Source organism: Gopherus evgoodei, chromosome 1 (genome assembly GCF_007399415.2).
Source record: "Gopherus evgoodei ecotype Sinaloan lineage chromosome 1, rGopEvg1_v1.p, whole genome shotgun sequence".
In the NCBI taxonomy this organism is placed as follows: Eukaryota; Metazoa; Chordata; order Testudines; family Testudinidae; genus Gopherus; species Gopherus evgoodei.
The window spans coordinates 210,478,901-210,502,588 of record NC_044322.1 but is presented as its reverse complement, the minus strand read 5'-3'; the positions used below and the strand labels follow the sequence as shown (position 1 = coordinate 210,502,588).

The 23,688-nt window shown below is 48.5% G+C and overlaps 1 protein-coding gene across 3 annotated transcripts; it reads left to right on the top strand.

Annotated features, from left to right (window-relative positions):
- The first annotated feature begins 3,613 nt into the window (after nt 1-3,613).
- On the top strand, nt 3,614-23,320 carry POPDC2 (popeye domain containing 2). Of its 3 annotated transcripts, none has more exons than XM_030534074.1 (4): nt 3,614-4,537; nt 11,663-11,771; nt 15,231-15,609; nt 21,068-23,320. In XM_030534074.1, exons 1-4 carry the CDS (start codon nt 4,047-4,049, stop codon nt 21,151-21,153), a joined length of 1,065 nt encoding a protein of 354 aa, XP_030389934.1. In that variant the 5' UTR covers nt 3,614-4,046; the 3' UTR covers nt 21,154-23,320. The 3 variants fall into 3 exon arrangements, with proteins under 3 accessions (XP_030389934.1, XP_030389944.1, XP_030389923.1); XM_030534084.1 differs by having other exon boundaries at nt 15,231-15,688; nt 21,078-23,320; XM_030534063.1 differs by having other exon boundaries at nt 15,231-15,747; nt 21,068-21,148.
- The last annotated feature ends 368 nt before the right edge of the window (nt 23,321-23,688 follow it).

The following is a 23,688-nucleotide window of genomic DNA, read 5'->3' as shown; positions in this document are numbered from 1 at the left end:
GTGGAAAGTTAGGAACTTTCCATGTCAAGTTGGGGAGGGTTAAGTCAACACCCTTTTAAAAATAAGTTTATAGCCCTCATGGATGCTCTGATACGCTCACAGTTAACTGATACAATGCTACCTTTGTCCTCCTGAGTCTTCACCCATGTTTCACTATATCTACTGGCTCAGGGCTTTCCCAAGCCTGCTGCATGGTGAAATTAACAAGACGTTTGTCAGTTTCTGGGGTGTTATTCAGAACCCTTTGGCTGGTACAAAAACCGACAATTTAATTTGAGTGGTGCTTGTGCAAGCTGGGAGTTGTGTGTTTACAAGTAAGGGACCTTAAAAATGGAAGCTGGGGAAGAGGCGGGTAGAGAAGCAGATCTCCCTTCACTAACAGCTATGGGTTCAGTGAGAGAACTCGTTCTCTACAGCATCTCTAGAGTGGGCCCTTCACGTTTGTCAGAGACCTTCTGTCCTGAAGCTGATCCAAAAGACTGAGCCTCATGCAGTCATCAGAAACAAGACACTGGAAGTAATCCCAATGCACTCTCACTTCCCAGAAACTTGTCTCTATTGGTGGTTTCTGCTGTTAGCCTGTGTTTTGAGGGTTTTGTTTTCTAGTAGAAAGCATACAGTAAACTTATAGCCACCTCTACTACAGAATCTTAAGCACTTTACATATGTTAATTAAACGTTAACCTGCTCTGTCAGGAAAGTAAATAATATCCTCATTGTATTGTGGGGCAAAGAGAGACCCAAAAGGGAAATTACTTGCTCAGGGTCACAATGAGGTAGTGGCAAACCACCAATAGAACTTGAATCTCCTAGTGCATATTCCTACCCTTTGGCCACAAGATCATCCTTGTCTCCTTAGTGAAGGCCAAGAAAGAGTGGAAAAGGAAGATGAGTATCCTCCATTTATATCTCTTAGCTTCCAGTTCTCCCTAACTGCTACAGCCTACAAATAACTCCCCATCAAGACAATAGGAGTTGTTTGGGTGTGTTGGGGGGTGGGGAAGAACAGCTCTGTGTTTGCTAGGAACCTAATCTAAGTGTCTTTAACCTGTTTCACCCCCAAACAGACTGTGATGAAAGTGGTTTTTTCAAATTACTCTGTCCTGGTGTATGTGCCAGCCTGAATGTGTACCGCTTCGTCACCCTACAGTAAGCTGCCAAAGGTGACCCGGGCTCTGTGATTGCTTACTTTGGTACTAATGAGTGTTCCACATGGAGCCAGTCTTCCCAGGGACAAAATCATCCAGGGAGGGTGAATGCTTGACACTTTCCATCTCCTTTTTTAAAGGTGTCTTCAAGTCTCACGCTAGCCCTTTCTAGTACGGAGTGTGTTAATCCAGAGTACAGTATTAGTAGAGAAGATGCTGATGTCTCTTTAAGTGACTAGTGTCAATGGGAATGGTATGATAGGCATGACTGCTGTAAGTTTGTCCTGAAACACAACCACCCTTGTAACCTTATCTTATGCAAAGGCCTATTCCATTGGTCTATGCAGACTGACTTCATACTGTCGTCCTTTGCATCCATATTCTGATCTCAAAGGATGCATCTGGCCGTGAAAAGTGGCTGCTTCCTGACAACCGTGAGAATTCTCTCACCGGAGCACAGCTGACAATTGTGTTACTGATGCGGCGGATAGAATAGGATCCAGTTTGCTGTCCCAGAGCTCTGTTGACACTATAGGATGACAGAAGAAGATGTTACAGCCCTAACTATTGCTGCTGTTGTAAGGGACTGGAAGAGCCCAGCTGGATCCTCAGAGCCTGAGTGCAGTTTGCAGTAGTGATCACTAGAGAAAACATCTTTTTGCAGCATATTGGCTCTGGAATCATGGAGAGAGTAACTGCTCCCATTGTGTAACTTTAGGAGTGACTCTACTATCAGTGCACTTCAGATACATGAACAAGGGTATGTTTTTCTTTCTGTACTGGATGAAACCCCTGTGTGTTTGCAGAGAACTGTAAAAGTTGAACGTGGTGTTGTGTTTCCTGTGGGGTGGGCATTCCTTCCATTGCTGTGCCTGCTGTGTAGCTGCCAGCTAACTTTGCTGGCACCAGCAGTACTGCTGCTGTAACATGGATTGTAGAAGGTGCACAACCACTGACAGTGCTACCTCGTGGTCAGGCAGTGGTTGGTGGGACATCTCCCTGCTGAAGCATATCCCTGTCTTTCAGCTCTCACCCCCCAATCGTTTCCAGTCCTTCCCTTTTGCACAGGGGCTTTGTGGGCTGGACCCTGGGACAGTTACAGTCTGGACCCTGGGACAGTTACAGTCTTTTCCAGCTGGCCTATCACTGGAGATAAAGGCTCTTGTTGTAGTGTTATCAGTATCAGAATGGGTAGGGGAGCTCAGGCCCTCGCTGTTCACCAGGCTCTAGTCCAGGGCCTAAATGGGCAGCTCCAATCAGCACCTTGGAGTGCTAAAGCCACTGCCCTGGAGACCACTTCCTACCCCAGCCTTCTCTAGCTTCCCAGAATACATCACTCTGATCAGGTCTCTGACTGGCACACTCTGTCCCATGCTTCTCTTTTATGGGTTTGCACAAGTCTTTGTTGTCAGGTCCCAGGCAGTGAGCTCCTAGGCAGTACTATTCCCTTAGAGGAGCTGTCTTCTCACTTCCACTGCCCACCCTCTGAGCTGCTTTGCTCTCCTTTTTAAAACCCTGCCTCCAGCTTGTGCAGGTTTTGCATGTGTGTCTGGGCGGGGCAGCCTGAGCCCAGAGCTGTTCCTTAACCCCCTGCTCTCCAGTGTGGGGTTTGTATACCCCATCACATAGGTCCAAACAGAAGACCTGCTCCCAGAGTAGACTAGGGCACCCTGATTGCACTGTGCCTTCCTCCTATTTGTGGAATAGAAATACAGCTTCCCCAGAGCCTGCTGGAGATGGGAGGGAGGATTCTATGCTAGGGTAGAATTTGTCCATTGCACATTTTCAAGCAATCCCCTTAACGTTCCCCATCCCCCTGTGCCCTGTAGCATCATAATGTTAAAGGTGTGAAAATCCTATTGGCTCCTCCACTGAAATTCACCCCTCACACATTTATATCTGCACTGTGTTCGAAGCAGGATCACTGTGCATGCTATACACTCCAGTACTCTGCCCAGTCTAAGTTTAAATGTCCCACATGATGGAGTTGCCACCATGTCCCCTAGGAGGCTATGCCACAGTCGGACAGGTCTCCTCACTAGAAAGCATTTCCTGATGTCTCGACTATGTTTTCCTTTGCTAGCTTCCTCCCATTGCTATTAGTCATCGCCCAGCAGGGAGGTAGACTTTCTGGTTTTGTAATATGATGGACATTTCTTTGCCCCAAAACAATAGTGAGGATTAGTGTGTAAGCACCCCCCCTCCCCCCCCCACACTGTGATAAACTAGCTACTTTTCTCCTTTCTCATCTCCGTGTTGGGCTTATCTAGTTCTCTAAGTTATGTTAAGTGGTCAGTGCCAGTCTGTTCTCTGTTCCCCTCACTGGCTTTGCTCTTTGGATTTCAATTCCAAACATGGTTATCCATTTGGGGTCTCTCTTCATTCCGTTGCCAAGTGATATACATTCCAAATTCAACACAAGTGCCCATTGCTCCCCCTCCCTCTCTGTCTCCCTGCTGCTCTCTCACAGTCTCTATTTTCACTCCTGGAGAGTTGGGGAGAGTGAAAGCAACAGGAGCTCTTTCCAGTCCCATTCTCTGATTAGTTCTTTAGCTGAAGCCCTCTCTGTACTCTGTGACTGAACTCTTTGGACCTCTTTCCCTGCTCTCTCTCCTGAATGCAGTTGGTGGGGGAAGCCATCTGGCAGGACCGTGCACCTCACCAACAGCAAAGAGAAAGATAAGCCATTTGGATTCTCTGGCTTGGGGTTTGTTTGTTTTTTTGATACGAACAAGTTTAAAGTTATTTTTAAAGTGTTGCTCTGAAGGGCGGTCCAGTGGGACCAGTGAGCTCCAGGGAGAGGAGCTGCCAGGCGGCTCTGATTACAGCTATCTGTAATTTTTGTCTGACAATACATTTGTAAAGCAGGGTGGCTGGGAGGGTGGGGAAAGGGGAAGGATGAGCAGAAACAGCTCCCCTTGGGACCAGCTACTTTTTCAGCCCCCTTTATGCGAGGGCTGGAAGCAGAATGACGAGGGAGCAGCCTATCACCTGGGCAATTGCATCCTCCTCCTAGGCTACATGGGGGGAAGTGGGATCTTTGGCTCCATCTATATCTTCAGCCTTCTGGCCACTGGCTACATCTGCTATGCTCTATGGGGCTGGCTGAATGCCTGTGGACTAGATATCTTCATCTGGAATATGCTGCTGGTCATGGCCTGCGTACTTCAGCTGGCTCACCTGGTATATCGGCTCCACAAGGACACCTTCTTGGAAGAGTTTGACCTCCTCTACAAGACCCTCTGCCAGCCCTTGCAGGTGCCCTTTGAGGTCTACAAAGAGATCGTGAAATGCTGTGAAGAGAAGGTCCTGTCACTGGCCAGAGACCAGAACTACGCTGTGGAGGGCAAGACGCCCATCAACTGCCTGTCTTTGCTGCTCTCTGGCAGGTAGGCTGTTCCCTGTCCTGACAAGACATTTCCCAGCCCTGGAATGTTGATCCACCTTAATATTTAGGGATAGTTTTGTAGAATTGAGCTAGCAACAATGAATGTGCCTGGTCGGTCTTCCTGGGGATATGTGGGGATGATTTTAATCTCTTTCCCTGCCATTTTTAAATCAATCTTAGTACTGATGGGAGGTGATGATTTACAGTGCTGGAGTCTGAAGGCCTCTATTGATAGAACAGGTACAATCTGGACAGTGGTAGTGAAGCTTCTTCCTTACCAGCTTGCTGGAGGAAGGCAGAGAAGCCTCTTTGATCCTGTGGTTCCTTGGGTACCACTTACAATGGTAAGTTTTGTGACATGGGTGCCTATCTCCTAGGAACTGCTCTGAAATTCACCAGTTTGTCTCAGCCAAAAGCTTAGAAGGGAATGTTCCATCTCTCACTCCCAAAGCCAGTGGTTCACAACTGGGCCGTTTGGTAAGAGAAAAATCCTTTGATGATCCCACCTCATCTGACAGCCCTCCTGTCCAAATCCATCAATGCTGCTTCATTCTGTGGGCCACCAAGAAGGGTTCCATGGACCACTGGACATCCACAGACCTTAGTTTGAGAACCACTGCACATAACTGTATTCCTCCATCTACCTGAGTCTCTGATTAGGTAGTGTAGTGCACTGACTGTATTAATGAGGAAGGACTTTGTGAGGTTTACTTGCTTTGGGCAAAGAAGTAGTTTTAGCAGCATGTCTAGTTTTCAGTTCAAAATATTAAAATATAGAAAAGCAAAAGTAGCACTATGGGTATGTCTATGCAGTAATTTAAGCCAGGATCTGAAATGGGCTCAAACCAACCCCCCCACCCCCCACCACTTTGCATCCACATTGCAAATGTGCTCACCAAGAATTCAGGTGCAGGGCAGGAGAGTCTGAGCCCATAGTAAGCTGGGACCTAGGGGCTGAGCCCTATTGCTTTCCTGTGTGCACGTGGCCCCGGCTTGACTTGGGTCCTGCAAGTCCTCTGGATTTATCCTAGAGTTCCTGTCAGCAGAGGAGCACAGTGGTTGGAAGTGTCATTACTGCCTGGCTGAGCATGCTCCCACTTCCTGCTCCGGTGGAGCTTGCCTGGAGCAGGGAGCAAAGCCGACAGGTAGGAGGAGGCTCTTGCTCACCAGGATGTTTGGCATCATCCCTCCCCCAGCTATGCTGAGCTGGGAGTTCTGTTGCTTCCCCTCCTTGCAGGGTGGTGCTTGGTCCCACTCTGTTCTCTGGCCCTTGCTCCTGGGACCCTCCTCCCTGCCCTCCCTGGGGCTGTGTATGCAGGGGCACTCCGCAGGGTGCACTGCAGGGTGGTGACGGGGAACCAGCTCCAAAACTTCCCCACAGCCTCCTGAGGATCCCTTCTTCCTGCCTCCCACAGCGTGGCAGGGGCAGGAATAAGGGATCCAAGGAGTGCTGGAGCACACTACACCTCAAGCCCTGGGTGATGCATTTCATCATCTGCAGCTGGCAACAGCCAGGCTGGGTGGGTGTGTGTGTTTTCTGCGATACCTTCATTTTATGTCAAACTTAAAAACAAACAGATAAAGATAGATAAAAAACCAACCAAACAAAAACACCTTCATTAAACAGCCCAGTTAAAAAATTCAGAATTGCAGTTTCTTGGCAATCGTTTAACAGCCCTGGAGACTGATGTCCTAGTTATCATCAGAGCAAGTGCCCACGGGCATTGTCCTGCCATGGGACTCAGCCTAGAGGTGGGGAGCCCAATTCTCAGATAAGATGATAGTTCAGTATAAGGCCCTCTCAAAACTGCTGTCGTTCTACTGAGACAGCCACCCAGGAAGCTGATCGTGCAGTTTATGTACTTGTGTGCTCCTTATAGACTCCAGGACTGGAAGGGACCTCGAGAGGTCATCGAGTCCAGTCCCCTGCCCTCATGGCAGGACCAAATATTGTCTAGACCATCCCTAATAGACATTTATCTAACCTACTCTTAAATATCTCCAGAGATGGAGATTCCACAACTTCCCTAGGCAATCTATTCCAGTGTTTAACTACCCTGACAGTTAGGAACTTTTTCCTAATGTCCAACCTAAATCTCCCTTGCTGCAGTTTAAGCCCATTGCTTCTTGTTCTATCATTGGAGGCTAAGGTGAACAAGTTTTCTCCCTCCTCCTGATGACACCCTTTTAGATACCTGAAAACTGCTATCATGTCCCCTCTCAGTCTTCTCTTTTCCAAACTAAACAAACCCAATTCCTTCAGCCTTCCTTCATAGGTCATGTTCTCAAGACCTTTAATCATTCTTGTTGCTCTTCTCTGGGCCCTCTCGAATTTCTCCACATCTTTCTTGAAATGCAGTGCCCATAACTGGACACAATACTCCAGCTGAGGCCTGACCAGCACAGAGTAAAGTGGAAGAATGACTTCTCGTGTCTTGTTTACAATACACCTGTTAATGCATCCCAGAATCATGTTTGCTTTTTTTGCAACAGTATCATACTGTTGACTCATATTAAGCTTGTGGTCTACTATGACCCCTAGATCTCTTTCTGCCATACTCCTTCCTAGACAGTCTCTTCCCATTCTGTATGTGTGAAACTGATTGTTCCTTCCTAAGTGGAGCACTTTGCATTTATCTTTACTGAACTTCATCCTGTTTACCTCAGACCATTTCTCCAATTTGTCCAGATCATTTTGAATTTTGACCCTGTCCTCCAAAGCAGTTGCAATCCCTCCCAGTTTGGTATCGTCCGCAAACTTAATAAGCGTACTTTCTATGCCAACATCTAAATCGTTGATGAAGATATTGAACAGAACCGGTCCCAAAACAGACCCCTGCGGAACCCCACTTGTTATACCTTTCCAGCAGGATTGGGAGCCATTAACAATACTCTCTGAGTACGGTTATCCAGCCAGTTATGCACCCATCTTATAGTAGCCCCATCTAAATTGTACTTTCCTAGTTTATCTATAAGAATATCATTCGAGAGTGTATCAAATGCCTTACTAAAGTCTAGGTATATCACATCCACCACTTCTCCCTTATCCACAAGGCTCGTTATCCTATCAAAGAACGCTATCAGATTAGTTTGACACGATTTGTTCTTTACAAATCCATGCTGGCTATTCCCTATCACCTTACCACCTTCCAAGTGTTTGCAGATGATTTCTTTAATTACCTGCTCCATTATCTTCCCTGGCACAGAAGTTAAACTAACTGGTCTGTAGTTTCCTGGGTTGTTTTTATTTCCCTTTTTATAGATGGACACTATATTTGCCCCCTTCCAGTCTTCTGGAATCTCCCCTGTCTCCCATGATTTCCCAAAGATAATAGCTAGAGGCTCAGATACCTCTTCTATTAACTCCTTGAGTATTCTAGGATGCATTTCATCAGGCCCTGGTGACTTGCAGGCATCTAACTTTTCTAAGTGATTTTTTATTTGCTCTTTTTTTATTTTATCTTCTAAACCTACCCTCTTTCCGTAAGCACTCACTATATTAGACATTCCTTCAGACTTCTCAGTGAAGACCGAAACAAAGAAGTCATTAAGCATCTCTGCCATTTCCAAGTCTCCTATTACTGTTTCCCCCTCCTTACTGAGCAGTGGGCCTACCCTGTCCTTGGTCTTCCTCTTGCTTCTAATGTATTGATAAAAAGTCTTCTTGTTTCCCTTTATTCCCATAGCTAGTTTGAGTTCATTTTGTGCCTTTGCCTTTCTAATCTTGCCTCTGCATTCCTGTGTTATTTGCCTATATTCATCCTTTGTAATCTGACCTAGTTTCCATTTTTTATATGACGCCTTTTTATTTTGTAGGTCACGCAAGATCTCGTGGTTAAGCCAAGGTGGTCTTTTGCCACATTTTCTATCTTTTCTAACCATCGGAATAGCTTGCTTTTGGGCCCTTAATAGTGTCCCTTTGAAAAACTGCCAACTCTCCTCAGTTGTTTTTCCCCTCAGTCTTGATTCCCATGGGACCTTACCTATCAGCTCTCTGAGCTTACCAAAATCCGCCTTCCTGAAATCCATTGTCTCTATTCTGCTGTACTCCCTTCTACCCTGCCTTAGAATTGCAAATTCTATGATTTCATGATCACTTTCACCCAAGCTTCCTTCTACTTTCAAATTCTCAACAAGTTCCTCCCTATTTGTTAAAATCAAGTCTAGAGTTCCTCCCTATTTGTTAAAATCAAGTTATGGGCATCAATAGCCCCACCACAGTTAGGAAACAGGGTGAGCAGTCGAGTTTTCCCACAGTGAGGCCCATTCCAAGGGCTAGAGTGTCGCCATGTGGGAGATGCTAGGCACTTTACTTTGATTCAGGTCTATGCTCTGCAGGGTGGATGCCAGAGCCCTAAGTTTGAGCCTGGGTCAGAAAATTCACAACCTAGGGTTAAAATGCAATGTAGACACTCAAGCCCAGGGTTCCCTGACACTAAGCTTACATTGCTGTGTAGCTATAGCCTATGTTACCTCCCACTGCCAGCCGCTCTGCAGCAACACAAAATGAAACAGATCAAGTGAAAGGAAAGAATCAAAGGGAGCCACTTTTAGTTCCAAGAATGGCCTGCCAGAATCCCCTGGGTGAGGTAATGAGCTTGGCTGGGGTGGGCTGAGAACACTGCTTGACATTCCAACTGTCTGTAACTCACCAGATCATTTATCTGGTGCTGCAGTCCCAACTCCTGCCCTGCTGCTCTGAGGAGGATTTCAGGACTTGCAAAGAGTTCAGGACCGATTTCTTTCTTTCTTGGTTCACTACACTAAGCCCACATACAATCAAACTGTTCACAAATCTTTCCATGATTTCTTCCTACTGGACAGGTGGGTGTGTTGGGGAATGTTCTTCCTTCTCCTCCTGTTTGTCACCTTCCTCCATCATCTTGGGCAGAACTGCAGAGCATAGCAGGCTCATCAGACAACAAATATAATATTTAGTACTCTACACTTAGCTAAGACCTTTCATTTGGGGATCTCAAAGCACATCAAACAGTGATTGTTAAAGCTTCCAGAAGTTGCTTGGCTCATCGAACAGACCTAACCTAATCACTGTGGACTCAGAGGGTGCCTTATGCTACGGAGCGTGTTGTTCGTAGTCTGAGCTGTGTGTCAAAATACTAGCGCTTGTACAGCTCTTTATATTTTTACTTGCTTTGTAAACAGCTTTTAGACCCTGTCCCACCGTGAGGTATTTATGTAATGTCTCCCCCATTTTACACAGGAAACTGAGGCCTAGAGTGGCAAAACTCTAGTTCATATACAGGAGGTCTGTGGTGGCTGAGCCGTGACTAGAAGCCAGGAATCCTAATTCCCAGGGCTTAGCTCAGACCATGTCTCCCATTTTAACTGCGGAAGGGTTCTGGTTTAAGGTTACGCTAAGGGGGGGTTGGGGTGTGGTAGATAACTGTGCTCCCTTTGAATAAGGAAAAAGTCAGTGACTAAGGCCCATATGCTCTTTTCCCCTGCCCTGCTTGCAGCCCCTTGCTGCACAATGTGAAGGGGAGCAAATCCACAGAGAAAATGCAGTGGGAGAAAGTGGCTAAGTGAGGGTACTGCCAAATGTCTGTCCCCCTGCCAACAACCTGCATCCAGCAGCCTGCTTCAAAACTGTAGCTAACCTACTGGTAAAGTCAGTGGAGAGTTAATACTGTCTTACCTCCCACTGAGTGCTCTGTGAATCCCCTTCATGGGGTCAGAGTGCTGCTGAAGGAAGTTAGCTAATTACATCAGAGCTATTGGTCCTGCAATACTGCCATGGATGTGGGGGTAGCATGAAGGGTGAGTCTCAGCCCAGCTGCATGTGCTCCACATGTCTAGTGCTGGACCCCTAGTTCCCTCTTCTGGCCTCTCCATGCCAGACCTTTCTATCCCTGCAGGCTGTGGGGATGGGCAGGAGAATGGGGGAAAGGCTGCAATGGAGCATTACTGTGCTCCACTCTGCATGCTATTGTACAGAAAGGGAGTGCAGGGGCCTTGACTATTTCATTATTGTGCAGGCTATTTCAGGGTGCCACACTAGCAATAGTCTAAAAGCAGCAAGAGGGGAGCCTCAGAAGTACAGAGTTCAGATCAGAAAGCTCAGATAATAGTTTGCCCTTCTCTGTCTCCTTTAATCTCAAGAGCTCCAACTACTTTACAAACATGAATGAATTGAACCTCCCAGCTACCCTGGGAGACAGCAGAATCAGTATGGCCATTGTACAGATGGGAAAACTGAGGCATAGAGAAGGGAAGAGACTTGCCCCAGCACACACAAGTCAATGGCAGAGCCAGGAACAAAACCCAGGTCTCCAAACTCCAAATCCGGTGCCTTAACTGCAAGACCTGGCTTTCTCCCTTTTGCAGGCTTGACCCAGCGCTGGTCACAAGTTTGACCTTAACTTAGTTAGGCAGCTGCAGTGGCAATAAGGGAGAGGGATACATGAAAGCAGTGAAGCCAAAAGAAATTGAATGATAGTGGGCTGCAAAGTATTAATTTGCTGCATGATATGGATGCAGCAACAGCCTATATGATTTTGGGCTTTATAAATAGAGGCATCATGCCATGGAGCATGGCAGCAGAGATCCTTCTTATACGGCCCTGATGGAACTACACCTGGGTTTAGTTTTGGGTATTGGTGTAGGAAAGATGTGAATAAGTTGAAAGGAGTTGAGGAAAGGGCAACAAAAATGGTCAGTGGGCTGGAAGGAGCGGTGAAAAGAAATTGGTACGAAGAGTTTGTCCTGATGACGGCTAAGGGGCAATCATACTAACCATCTCCAAGTAGCTGAAGAGGAGAAACCCCCAGAACAGGAGGAATGGTTTAGAATGGGCCAAAGGAGTAGTGTGATGACATTAAGAGAGGGAAGATGTTGGCTGAGTGTCAGGAAAGACATACTAGCAGTGAGATCTATGATATTAGCCTATTAACAATTTCCCAAGAGAAGGGATAGAAGCTTCATTAACTGGGACATTTGTAACTAGACTGGAGAAGACACCAGACAAATATACTCTAGGGAACAATGCTGCACTGACAATGGGATGGAGTACATGTAGCTTCTTTGAGCAGATTCTGTACAGGTTACACTGATTCACCTACCAGCCCTTTTCTGGCCTAAGCCCGTCATTCTCCTGTTCTCTGTCTAGGGTCAGAGTGAGCCAGGATGGACAGTTCCTGCACTATGTCTTCCCCTACCAGTTCCTGGACTCCCCAGAGTGGGAGTCACTGCGACCTTCTGAGGAGGGAACGTTCCAGGTAACTCAGCGCAACCACCTGGCAGCTCTACTGCTAAGACTTGGGCTTTACTGCTTTGTACATGTGCAGCAGAGAGTGGAGAGGAGGAAGATGGAAGGTAATGAAGAGGGCCAGAGAAGCGTTGTTAATCCTCAGGCTTTGAGCTCTCAGCAGGTCACGCGGCTAGGTCTGGAAGACATTCCTCCCCCATCTCCACCGTTATAGTACAACATTGCATGATCTGCATTATCATATTTCTGCCTTCCTCTGAAACACCCAGCATTGGCTGTGGTTGTCCATAGGATACCAGAGTAGCAGTATCATTGATCTGGTTCTGATTGGCAGGGACACAGCATGTTAGACTAGATCAGGGATTCTCAAACTGGGGGTTGGGACCCCTCAGGGGGTTGCGAGGTTATTACATGGGTGGTCACGAGCTGTCAGTGTCCACTCCAAATCCCGCTTTGCCTCCAACATTTATAATAGTGTTAAATATATAAACAAGTGTTTTAAATTTATGAGCGGGGGGCGGGGGGGTGGCACACTCAGAGGCTTGTTATATGAAAAGGGCCACCAATACAAAAGTTTGAGAACCACTGAACTAGATGGATCACTGTTTTGCTTCCATTATGGCGATTTTTAATACCAGCATTAATGTGTTACACAATGAGAGGGGAAACCTCACAAGAACTGCAGATCTGTGTGCTGCTGCTGTGGGAAAGGATGACTGTGACAGGAAAGACATAAATACCTGATTTTTCAAAGATCTGAGTTTTTAATGATGATAGTGATGATTCTCAGACCGGGAAGCTGGGGGAGGGGAAGTGGGGAGAGAGAAAGGGGATGTTTTATATTCAGATCTAGTTACTGTACCTTCAAATTGCAAAAACCCTCCTTAAGACATGGGGGATTCTCCTGGGACTGAATCACTCATTGTTATTTGTAGCAATTAAATGTATTGATTTTTGTTTTCATCCGTGTATCTCATCAACACCATCGAATCAAGTCCCTCCCATTCTGCAGGAAGGTTATTAAGTGGATGGACAGGTTCATCTCTCTGCAGTCGGGTGTAGGCTGATTCCAGTCAGTAGATGAATGGCCAGGACCTAGAATATGCCAGAAAGGACATGTCCAATGTGATTTTACTAATTGCCTGGGAGTGTAATCAAGGTTAGCAGAGAGTAACGCCTTTCCACAGAGAGGGACAAATTCAGACCTGCGGCAAATGGGTGCCACTCTACTGAAGTCAGCTTCCTGCTGAGGTCAGACCTGAATGTGGTTCACATACTGTGAGTGAGTGGGTTGTTAAAGCTACTTTGAAAAATGAATCTGATAAACCGATGGTTGGTATATTGCACGAGGAGACCTTCCATATTATTGCTGAGCTTCTGATTACAATAGCAGCTTACCGATAATTCTTAGCACAGCATATGTGAGCTGAGCAGGGGGACAGTGGCCATGCCGTCCCCTATAAGTGTGGCGTCCCACTCAGGGTGGCAAAGACAGGTCTGATGACATTAGTCCTGGAAAGCTGCCTGAGGTGCTTTCTGGTCTGAAAAGTTAAGTGGGCAATTTCTGGGGAAGGGTTTATTTTTTGCTTAGCCAGCACCACATACCGCAACATGCAGTTTTTTAATCCATTTAACCCGTCGGTCCCTCCTTTCTGAATCTCAGCTCAGTCCCATGGTGTGAAACACTCTGTAACTCCCCAGATGACCCCAACCCCATTTCTCCAGATATAGTTGATTGCTCCAAAAACATTTTGGATAAAAGCAGACATTTCTATTTGGGGCCTTCCTTGAGGGGAGGGAGGGGGAATTTCCTTGCCTAAGTTCCCCCTCCACTGTTGGGCTCAATTGTTTCAATTTGGTGCAGAATGGAGAATGGCAGAAGATTAATTAGCTGTGACAGGATCTGGTTGCCGCCTGGATTCTGACCTGGATTTGTCTTCTACTCAGAGAGCAGCTGGCTCGCAGTCTGAACTGGATCAGATTTCATAGTTACAGTATTTACCAGAACATTGACCTAAGGGGCAGTGAGAGAGAGAGTGTGAGTGGGTCTGTCTGCCCTGTAAGGACTTCGGGGCTGGAGGGGTGGTTGTTACTCTATTTTACTTTATGCATTGTCAGAGAAAGAGATGCTGGTTCAAGAGGGATTCAACTGATTGTTAGGAAAATGAGGCTTTATCCCTTTAAGTTTCGGCATGATCCTGACCCACTCGCAGCCCATCTCAGGGAAGTTCTCATATTCTACGTCCTATGTTTCATAAGGCAGCTGCTTGCATGACGGTGGCATTAAATATCAAACCCAAGGACACACACTGCCTTGTTTGGCTTCCCAGCAGTCCCTGCCATGGTTCCTGGCCAAGGAGACTCCTGCGTATGCAGCGCACAGGGAGGCCCCAGGATATTTTGCCCCAGCTGTAACACTTGTTCACATAGCTGTGTCTCAGTTACACTTTGACGTGCCACACTTTGCTCCAGCCTAAGAGGGCTTGGTCCTTTGACATGTTTCCCCATTCCACAGCCCAAAAAAGTACCTGTTTTCCCCTGGGCAAGATTTTAAAAAACACAAACTTTCTGCAACAACAACCAAGTTATACCCCTAATGTTCTGGCCAACCTCCAACTCAGATAATTTTACTCTGCTTCCTGCAGTACCCCCCACAGTATCAAATGCATTCGCTAGCCTTTCTCTCTTGCTGTCCTGAACTGGGATATGTTGCAGTGCACTGTTAAACAGCTCTTGTGTTCTGCCCCAGAGGTGGTGGCCTGAGGGGTATCCAGTGGAATGAGTTGAGAGACCTGATTGTCTAAAACAATCTAGCAAACTTGAATGCAGCCTGCAGCACCTGCCTTCCCTCAAGCTGGTGACAAGTGGTGTTGCCCTCCAAAAGAAAGCTTTGTTTGATTTTCCATTTCCCAGCCACTCTGAAAGCACGCACACCTGCATCCAGCCAACGAGTGAGGGGAAGCCCATTACAATGCTGTGCAAGGGCAATACGGAGCCACTGGTTTTTATATGTAGCTCTCCCCCTTGAAACCAATCATTCTCCCCAGTAGTAACGGTTCTGCAGAACAGTAAGGCTCACAATGCCACCTGCGCTACCCTAGTCTTTTCAGTGGCATTGCACAGATACAAATGGGGCATAGTTTGAAGATGAGAGCGTGGCAGGGTTGGCTCTGCAAGTGGAATTCACTGTACAGTTGTGTTAATGATGCATAGGAAGGAGCAGACTGCAGCTCCCTCTCTCTGGGTCATACTGGCTCTGCATGGAGAAAACAGGCTTGAAAAGCAATAAAAGCCCTCGTTAGTCTGTAAACTCAGCAGCACCTACTCTCTTACACACAGGGAGCAGCTCTGTGGTGGAAGAGAGACCACAGTTCCTTTTCAGAGCAGAACCACACTTTAAAGTGATAGAACCAAAGTCTTCTCATCAGTGTGGCTTATTGTGCTCATTTCCCCGCTCCTCCCCATGCAGGTCACGTTGACAGCAGAGACGGACTGCAGTTATATTACCTGGCCAAGGAGGAAGCTCTACCTCCTCTTGGCAAAAGATCGCTACATCGCCCGCCTCTTCTCCGTCTTCCTCGGCTACGACATCTCGGAGAAACTGTACGCCCTCAACGATAAGCTCTTCGCTAAGTTCGGCCTGCGCTTTGACATCCGCTTACCCAGCCTCCACCACGTCCTGGGACCCGCCTCCTCACAGGTTGAGGCGGAGAAGGAGCTGGATGAGTGGGAGGAGAGGGCCATGCCCCATCGTCCGATGTCTACCTTTGTCCAGACAGCTACCTCAGCCCCTCCTCCTCCTCCTTCTGCCCGTCCCAAGATGCCGCGGCCTGACAGTGCCCTGCTGGGTGAGGACTCTACCAGTCTTGTGTTGGAAGATTTTGCTGAGTTATCAGGGTCTTTTATGGACTATGTAAGCGAAGGGGAGTATATGAAGTGAGGGCACTTCTAACGTGGGCACACGTCACCCTGTGTGGGATCCCCATGTAAGTACTCGCTTGCCTGCGGAAGGAAACACTTCCCTCTGTGCCTGGGCCTTGGAGGCGATGGCTAATGGGACTGACTGTGCAAAGCTTAGCACTAACTCTGCTTAGGGGAGGGGAGGGCTAAAGCGTCTCAATCCTTGGCCAGTTTGCTCATGCTTTGATTCCTTGCAAACTTGGTAAATGGCATGAATCCTGGCAGCCTCCACTCAGTCTTTAGGGATTGGGCACTGTGTAAACAGGCACCCAATTGCTAAGTAGGAATAAAGAAAGGTGACCTGCTCGTGTCATTAATTCCCACTGGGTAGCTTCCTATTAAAGTTAACTTCGTCAGCAAGATATTGGTCCATGTAGAGCTGGGCTTTGGGGCGTGAGGGGAATCCCAGTTTCAGGGAAATCACCCAACGATCTTGTTACTTACCAAAATAAATCAGCTGAGGTAATGCTGCCGTGCCAGTAAAGGCTGCAAAGACTGTTGTGAAATTTCCAAACTACAGCATTCTCAGGACACTTCCTCATCAGAATCTCATGAGATGTGCTGTGTCAGATGTATTTCCCCTGAGAAGGTTGATAACAGAATCTTCCTGAAGAACCTGTTTTAAAGGTCTGACTCCAGGCTCTGGTAGCCTCAGTTTACCATAACATTATACAACCAGGGTACAGTATCCCTAGATCTGAGAGAATCTTAGGTCAAGCAGAGCATCTTGGGAGGAGGGTACGTGACACTGAATAATGGTGTAAAGCTGAGGCAGAATGGAGACACAACAAGGAGAGACACTTATAAGGAATTTGAATGGTGTCAAGTCATTTTCCTTAGTACCCAAGCAGGTGGCCTGGAACAAAACAACAGGGCAGAAAGTAAACAGATTTTCTGACTCTGTCAGGGCCATAAAGAATGCAGAGGAGAGTGAGGTATGAATGCTTTTGAATTAAAGGGAGCTTGGGAAATTTCAGGGAATGCAAACACTGGCTTTCTCCGTGGGGTTTCTTGAATTCTCTGTGGCTCCCAGAAAGCACACAAGGCCAAATTGTGTCCTCAGTCACAAAAGATCAACTCCAGTGAATTCAGTAAGATTCAGGACTTTGGTGGGATTGCATGAGTGTCACCACTGGCAAGCTTTGGCCCAGCGTGCCTGATTTCGTCCTCACACTGCCTTACCCGGTGTTACTCGGTTGACTTCAGTGAGGTTATTCCTGACTTACACTGATATCAGTGAGGACAGGCTAAGGCCAGACACCAGGGCACCAGACAAATGCATGGCAGGTGGAGAACTGAAACATTTCTATCGATAGGGTAGGCTGTGCACCAAGATGAATTAAAGAAGTGTCAGCTCAGGCTTTGGAATAGAGAGACTGACAGCTTACAAGCAATGCTTGGGGTTGATTCTGTCCCTTGCCCTGTACTCTGAATTGTCATCCTAGTGACATATAGGTGCTGTAAAGGTACCACAGCCAGTGGAGGGGAGAATACCCTATGCATGAGCAGTGTAAGGTCAATCCCATGCTGTCCGTCTCGCAGCCCCAGCCACGGGCCATACTGTGGGTGAGGAGCAGGGTGGTCTATTGCACTGTGCACCATGGAGACTGTGGGCTGCTTCAAGCTGTAGGATAGGCCACAGGTGATCTGGATAAGGCTGCTGTAAATTGGAACAGCCCGAGGGCAGACTAGGGCTGCACCATGCCCCAGCTGGCACAAGATTTGAGGGGCACAAGGATGGTTCAAAGCTACCTTTGCACCTGCTATCCCTGGGCTGTTCTGCCTGTGAGGCACAGCAGAGAATCTGCCCCCGTGTTTCTACCTAGACTCAACTCAGCCACATTGAAAGGGTTTGGCCAAGGCTCCCATGTTCCAATAGCCATTATTTTAAAACATTCCTGGGTTGGCTGAGAGGAGATGAGTATGGTGGCCGCATGTCATGGATTTCCCTCTGCATGAGTCTCATTACAGGAATGCACTGGGCTTCCCTGCCTCACTACCGCCACTGGTGCATGGGAGTAACACGCTGTCTTCCTAAGCTCCTTCCTCACACCCATTCCTCACTCTGCAAAGGAAGAATTGCTGGGGTTCGGTCAGGCTAAAGGAAGCTGGGAGAGATTTGTCCACAAAAAGGATGCTGGAATAATTGGTGCTGGAAATTCTGAGCTAAAGGATCAAGGCTTAAATTCCCAGCTGCGCGACATGTAGCCCCTTGCTGAATGTTGATTCCAGCCACTGCACTGCGGTAGCTATCCTTTGGTTTTCTGTGGCCAGTAACTAAGGGTACACCTATACCCCTAGGCGACGTGTGGGAGGGGCATGCGGGATCAAGTGCCCCTCCCCCCATTTCTGCTTGGCCTGCCGGGTGGGGAGAGAGGGGCTCTGTCCTTCTCTTGCTGCACCTGCCCCCAGCATGTTCAGCCCCTGTCCCTGGCAGATGGACCTGGGCAGGGGGTGGCCTGCTGCTGCCGCCACCTCCCCACCCAGGCTCTTTCAGGCAGCTGCTGTGCTGCACAGAGGTAGTGACTGGATAGGGTTGCCAACTTTCTACTCACACAAAACCTTGTCCTGTCCCCTCCCCTCCCTCAAGGCCCCTCCTCCAAATCACTCCATTCCCCCTCCCTCTGTCATTCAGTCTCCCTACCCTCACTCACTCACTCATTTTCACCGGACTGACTCAGGGAGTTCGGGTGCAGGACGGGGCTCCAGCTTGGGGTGCGGGCTCTGGGGGGAGGCCAGAAATGAGGTTCACTGTGTGGGAGAGGGCTCCAGGCTGGTGCCAGGAGTTGGGGTGCAGGAGGTGTGAGGGCTCTGACTGGGGGTGCAGGCTCTGGGGTGGAGATGGGGATGAGGGGCTTGGGATGCAGGAGGGTGCTCCGGACTGGGAACGAGGGGATCAGAGCATGGGAGGGGGCTCAGGGCTAGGGCAGGAAGCTGAGGTGCAGGAGGGCATCAGGGTTGCAGGGTCTGGGTGGTGCTTATGTCAAGCAGCTCCTGGAAGGAACAGCATGTCCCCCCTCCGGTTCCTATACGGAGGTGCAGCCTGGCGGCTCTGCACGCTGCCCCATCTGCAGGCACCGCCGCTGCAGCTCCCATTAGCCATGGTTCCTGGCCAACGGGAGCTGCAGAGCCAGTGCTTGGGGTGGGGGCAGCGTGCAGAGCCCCCGGGGACATCCTTCCATCTAGGAGCCAGAGGGAGATACCGGCAGCTTCCCGGGAGTTGTGCAGAGCCAGGCAGGGAGCCTGCCTTAGCCCCACTGCACTGACCAGACTTTTAACAGCCCAGTCAGTGGTCAAAAACTGGACACCTGGCAACCCTGGACCCAGAGCAACCAGATTCAGCCACGTGAGAAGCAGCTCCCTCCCATTCCCCTCCCCGGACTGGTTGCCAGGGAGAGTGGCCGAGCATGCCTAAGGGAGGCACAGTGGGAGAAGGACAGAGCCCCCTCTTCCCCCACAAGTAACTCTGGAAGGGCAAGGAAAGTGCAGCGGTCCCAGGCTGGGCACAGGGCTGGGGGGTTGTTGGGTAGAGGAGACGTGGGACAGTCATGTGTCCTCCTCTTTAGTATGGAGAGGCACGAGTGGTCTATGCCTTCATTGCAGCTGGGGTTGGAATTTCCAGCTTGGATAGACATACCTGCACTAGGCTTGATTGAGCTAGGATGCTGAAAATAGAATGATAGCCGTGGTGGCATGGGCTAGCTGCCACAAGTGTGTGCCTGCCATCTCAATGGGATTCTACATGCTGCGGCCCTCACTGCCACAGCTACGCTGCTAGTTTTAGCACACTAGCTCAGCTGAAGTCAGCTTCTGTATGTCTGCTCAAGCTGGAAATTATTCCTTCAGCTGCAGTGTAGCCACATCCCCAGCATGCTGATCACTGCACTCCAGTGCCCGGCAACTGTGCTCTGGTAGCAATAAATGCACTCCAAGGGCCAGACGCTGCCTTCCAGTGCTCAGTCTCTGTACTCCGAGGGCCACTCACTGCATTCTCTCACTGCCATCCAGTAGCCGGTCATTGTCCTTCAGTGCTAGTCCTGGCATTGTAGTGCTATTCACTGTACGCCAGTGCAAGCCATTCTGCTCCAATGGTGATGGTACAGTGTCTTAGTTGAAGCATGAAAATGAAATGAACCTCGGAGACTAGATGGCTGCTTTTATTTACAGAAGATGTGTGTGTTGGGGTGGAGAGGTTATTCTGGATCAATTTCCTTACTCGTTTTCAAAAACCACATGAGAACAACAAAGACTTTATCTGCAGGACTTAAATCTTCCTGTTTTCCAACCTTACCTTGAATTTATGAGCTAAATGCCCATCCTTTGCCTTCCACACAATCCCATGTATCTCCAGTGTTGAAAAGGGGCTTTGTGGGTGCCCATTTTTACTTCTTTTATGTGGGATAAAGATGACCTGCAAAGATTTTGTCAAAAACCATCAACCAACCAGGGGTGGCTCTAGGCATTTTGCCGCCCCAAGCATGGCAGGCAGGCTGCCTTTGGCGGCTTGCCTGCGGGAGGTCTGCCAAGGCTGCGGGACTAGCGGACCCTCCACAGGCAAGCTGCCGAAGGCAGCCTGCTTCTGCGGGAGGTCCGCCGAAGCTGCGGGAGCAGTGGACCCTCCGCAGGTAGGCTGCCGAAGGCAGCCTGCCTGCCGCCCTCGTGGCGACCGGCAGAGCGCCCCCAGTGGCTTGCCGCCCCAAGCACGTGCTTGGCGTGCTCGTGCCTGGAGCCGCCCCTGCAACCAACAAGGCAACAACAAGCTCCAAACTCAAACCAAGTTTATTCCCTTTGCTTGTTTTTTTTTAGCTTAGAAATCTCAGGAATGGCAGGTCTGGTAGTCCCTGTTTTTGTTGAAGGACGCTTTAGAGGATGTGGATTTGGAGCTTTCTCAGTCCTTGTTAAAGAGCCAGGAATGGTGAATTTTTCACATAAGGGCTTTTCTTTTAACTGTCAGGCATTTGAATTAAATAGGTGTAAACTGAAATAAATGAAAATCAAAGTTTTGAACAGTCTAAATGACAAGCACTTCATCTTTCATTCAGGTTTCACTTGTCCGTTACCCTCATGGCAGAACGCAATCAGTTCTCCAGTCATCCATAGAGTATTCTGGGATAATCAGTGTTTTGTTAGTGTAGGGTTGCTCATGAAAACTGGGGCTATGCACACTGGTTTGTTGTTGTGTCACTATGAATGACACAGATTTTACAAACTGATTTTAGAGGGAAAACAGTAAGGTGCCCTGTGGGCCCCACCAGGCCACACTATCTCCTGGGTGAGTTTGGCAAATGGATAAGATCTGTGGCTGTAATAGTAATAGCCTCTTTTTCCCCCCTTTTCCTCCCACAGCTTCTGGAAGCCTTACCCGGAGTTACCCCTGTGCCCTCTTCAAAGGACGAGCCCCTCTGGCTCCCACCCAGACCCCAGAACTCTAGGGCACAACAGCTGGTTTTGATCAGGAAGATCCACGCATGAGTGTATGCTCACCCACCTCTAACCAGAAAGACACTCATTAACATGTCCACACAACACTCCTGCAAGCACATGAAGTATCTGCATGAGACTGAAGTGTGATGGCTGGACACCTTCCACACCACATTCTGTTCACCTGCAGTCGCACAAGGGATGTCTGAGTGTTCCTTTTTGTATTCTGGTCTTTCACTCCCATAGTCTGTTATCAGCTCCATTAAACGTGTTGGAAACACAGCAGTATTAGCCTGTCCAGGGAGTCTTTCGATTTGAGGGCACCAGTTAAAGAGAGTGTTGATTCATTAGGGTTCAGTGACTTGGAGGGGAGAAGCTGATGTTCAGAGGATTTCACATGAGCTCTAGACATAGGAAAATGGGTCTATAGAAAGGCTAAGAGTTTTAGTATTTGTGTATATTGGGAGGTGGGGTGGAGTGAGGTATGGGACTTGTGCTAGTGATGTACATGGCATCCATTCCTATCAGGCTTAAAATTCCATGTTCAGGATTTAACGCTTTTCATTTATGATAACCACAGCTAAGTAATGAAGTATGTACCAGTTTCTGATGTTGGGAAGAGATTCCCCGGGTCTTTTGGTCAATCCACTTGGAATAAGGAGGATGAGAAGAAGCAGGACTGAATTTCTGTGCTCTCTTGAGATGGATTCTGGGTCTAGCCCTGGTAAAGGGAAGGACTTAACCTGGATTTCTGTGTCCCTCTGGAAGGAATATGGGTACATATCTTTGGAAGGAGAAGAAGCTGAACTGGATTTTTGTGGACTCTGGGTGTCTCCACTGAGATGAAAATGAAGTGAAGGAACAGTCAGGTCTCAGCCCTCACAAAAGGATCTGGGAGATCAGGATAAGGAAGCAGGGAAGATGCAATATTTTAGTTAAAAACAATATGGAGATGGAAGGCAACTCACAAATATAGCAGTGACAATATTTCTACTGCAAGCTCACCCAGTGGTTTCATCCATGGGGGCTTGCATGGTGTGATAATAGTCACTAGGGGCCCCTTCTGGCCTTTTAACTTCCTTTAGTTTGGTGCCAAGGGGCCACATGGCAGGCATAAGGCCCCCTATGCCCAGGTACAGAGGTGGTTCCACCAGCTCCATGCTGTTCCCACAGCAGCCCCATGTGCAGGAGGTGTTCTGGTGTGGGCCGGGGCCATGGCTAGGACATGCTCTTGCAAAGCTCTATACGTGTCATTGAAGCACGGACGCAAGTAGCCAGTACCGGGTCTGTGCCAGCCCCTGCAGCACAAACTGCCTCCTCTTTGTTACTCTGCCACAGGAGAATCAGATTCCAGCATCCTCTATCACACCCTGCTGCGTTGTTGCCCCAGACAGACGTCTCTCTAGCTATTCACTGCGTCTGCTTCTCTCTGACCCAGTCATCCTCCAGTGCAGAGCTGTTGGCTTCCCCTTAGCAAAGGAGTAGAAGTCTGTTCAGTGCCATTAAACAACACAGCAAGATAGCCACCACCCCCTGAGCTGTCGGGTAGACCTGAGTAGCTGTTAATACATATTGCTACTCTGAGGTATCCACGCAAAAGACAACTGCTGTCACCAGTGCTGACTTTTATTTTTCCCGGTGAGTGCTCCACTCCCACTCTGCCCTGAGGCTCTGCCCCCACTCTGCCCCTTCCCCCGAGGCCCTGGCCTTGGTCTGCCTCTTCCTGCCTCTGCTCCGCCCCCTACCCTGAGGTCCCCCAGCCCGCCTGCCCGCCACTCACTGCTCTCCATCCTCGCCAAGTGCCTTCTGCCAGCTGCCAACAGCTGATTGGTGGCCCTGTCAAACAGCTGTGGCTGGTATGTGCTGAGCACCCCCTATTTTTTCTGTGGGTGCCTGAGCCCCTGAGCACACACGGAGTTGGTGCCTATGACTGCTGTCACAAGCACTGATACATGAAGCCCAGAACGCATGCATGGCAGGAAGGGAGCGGCCCTCTGCACCCCCTGCCACCACACCCAGCTAGAAGAAAAATCAAGCCCTCAAAGGACTGGGGCTCTGCTGAGTCCCCTAGAGAAGCCAGCAGAGGGGTAGATGCACTCTCCCTTGTGAACTTCCCACCAGGGTGTGCCCCCCCCCCATGATTCTTACATAAAATCATCACTTATAAAGTTTGCAGCTGACACAAAAATTGGAGGGTGGTAAATAATGAAGAGGACAGTTCACTGATACAGAGCAATCCGGATTGCTTGGTAAACTGGGTGCATGCAAACAATATGCATTTTAATATGGCTAAATGTAAATGTAGCCATCTAAGAAAGAAATGTAGCCATATTTACAGGATGGGAGGGTTCCATCCTGGGAAGCAGAAACTCTGAAAAAGATTTGGGGGTCGTGGTGGATAATATGCTGAATATGAGTTCCCAGTGCAACACTGTGGCCAAAGGAGCTAATGCAATCCTGGGAGGCATAAACAGAGGAATCTCGAGTAGGAGTAGAGAGATTATTTTATCTCTGTATTTGGCTCTGGTGAGACTGCTGCTGGAATA

Coding starts and splice junctions, on each gene's coding strand:
- POPDC2 (XM_030534084.1), top strand. CDS start 4,047: ATGAGCAGAAACAGCTCCCCTTGGGACCAGCTACTTTTTCAGCCCCCT. Junction 4,538..11,662: donor TCTTTGCTGCTCTCTGGCAG/GTAGGCTGTTCC, acceptor TTCTCTGTCTAG/GGTCAGAGTGAGCCAGGATG. Junction 11,772..15,230: donor CTGAGGAGGGAACGTTCCAG/GTAACTCAGCGC, acceptor CTCCCCATGCAG/GTCACGTTGACAGCAGAGAC.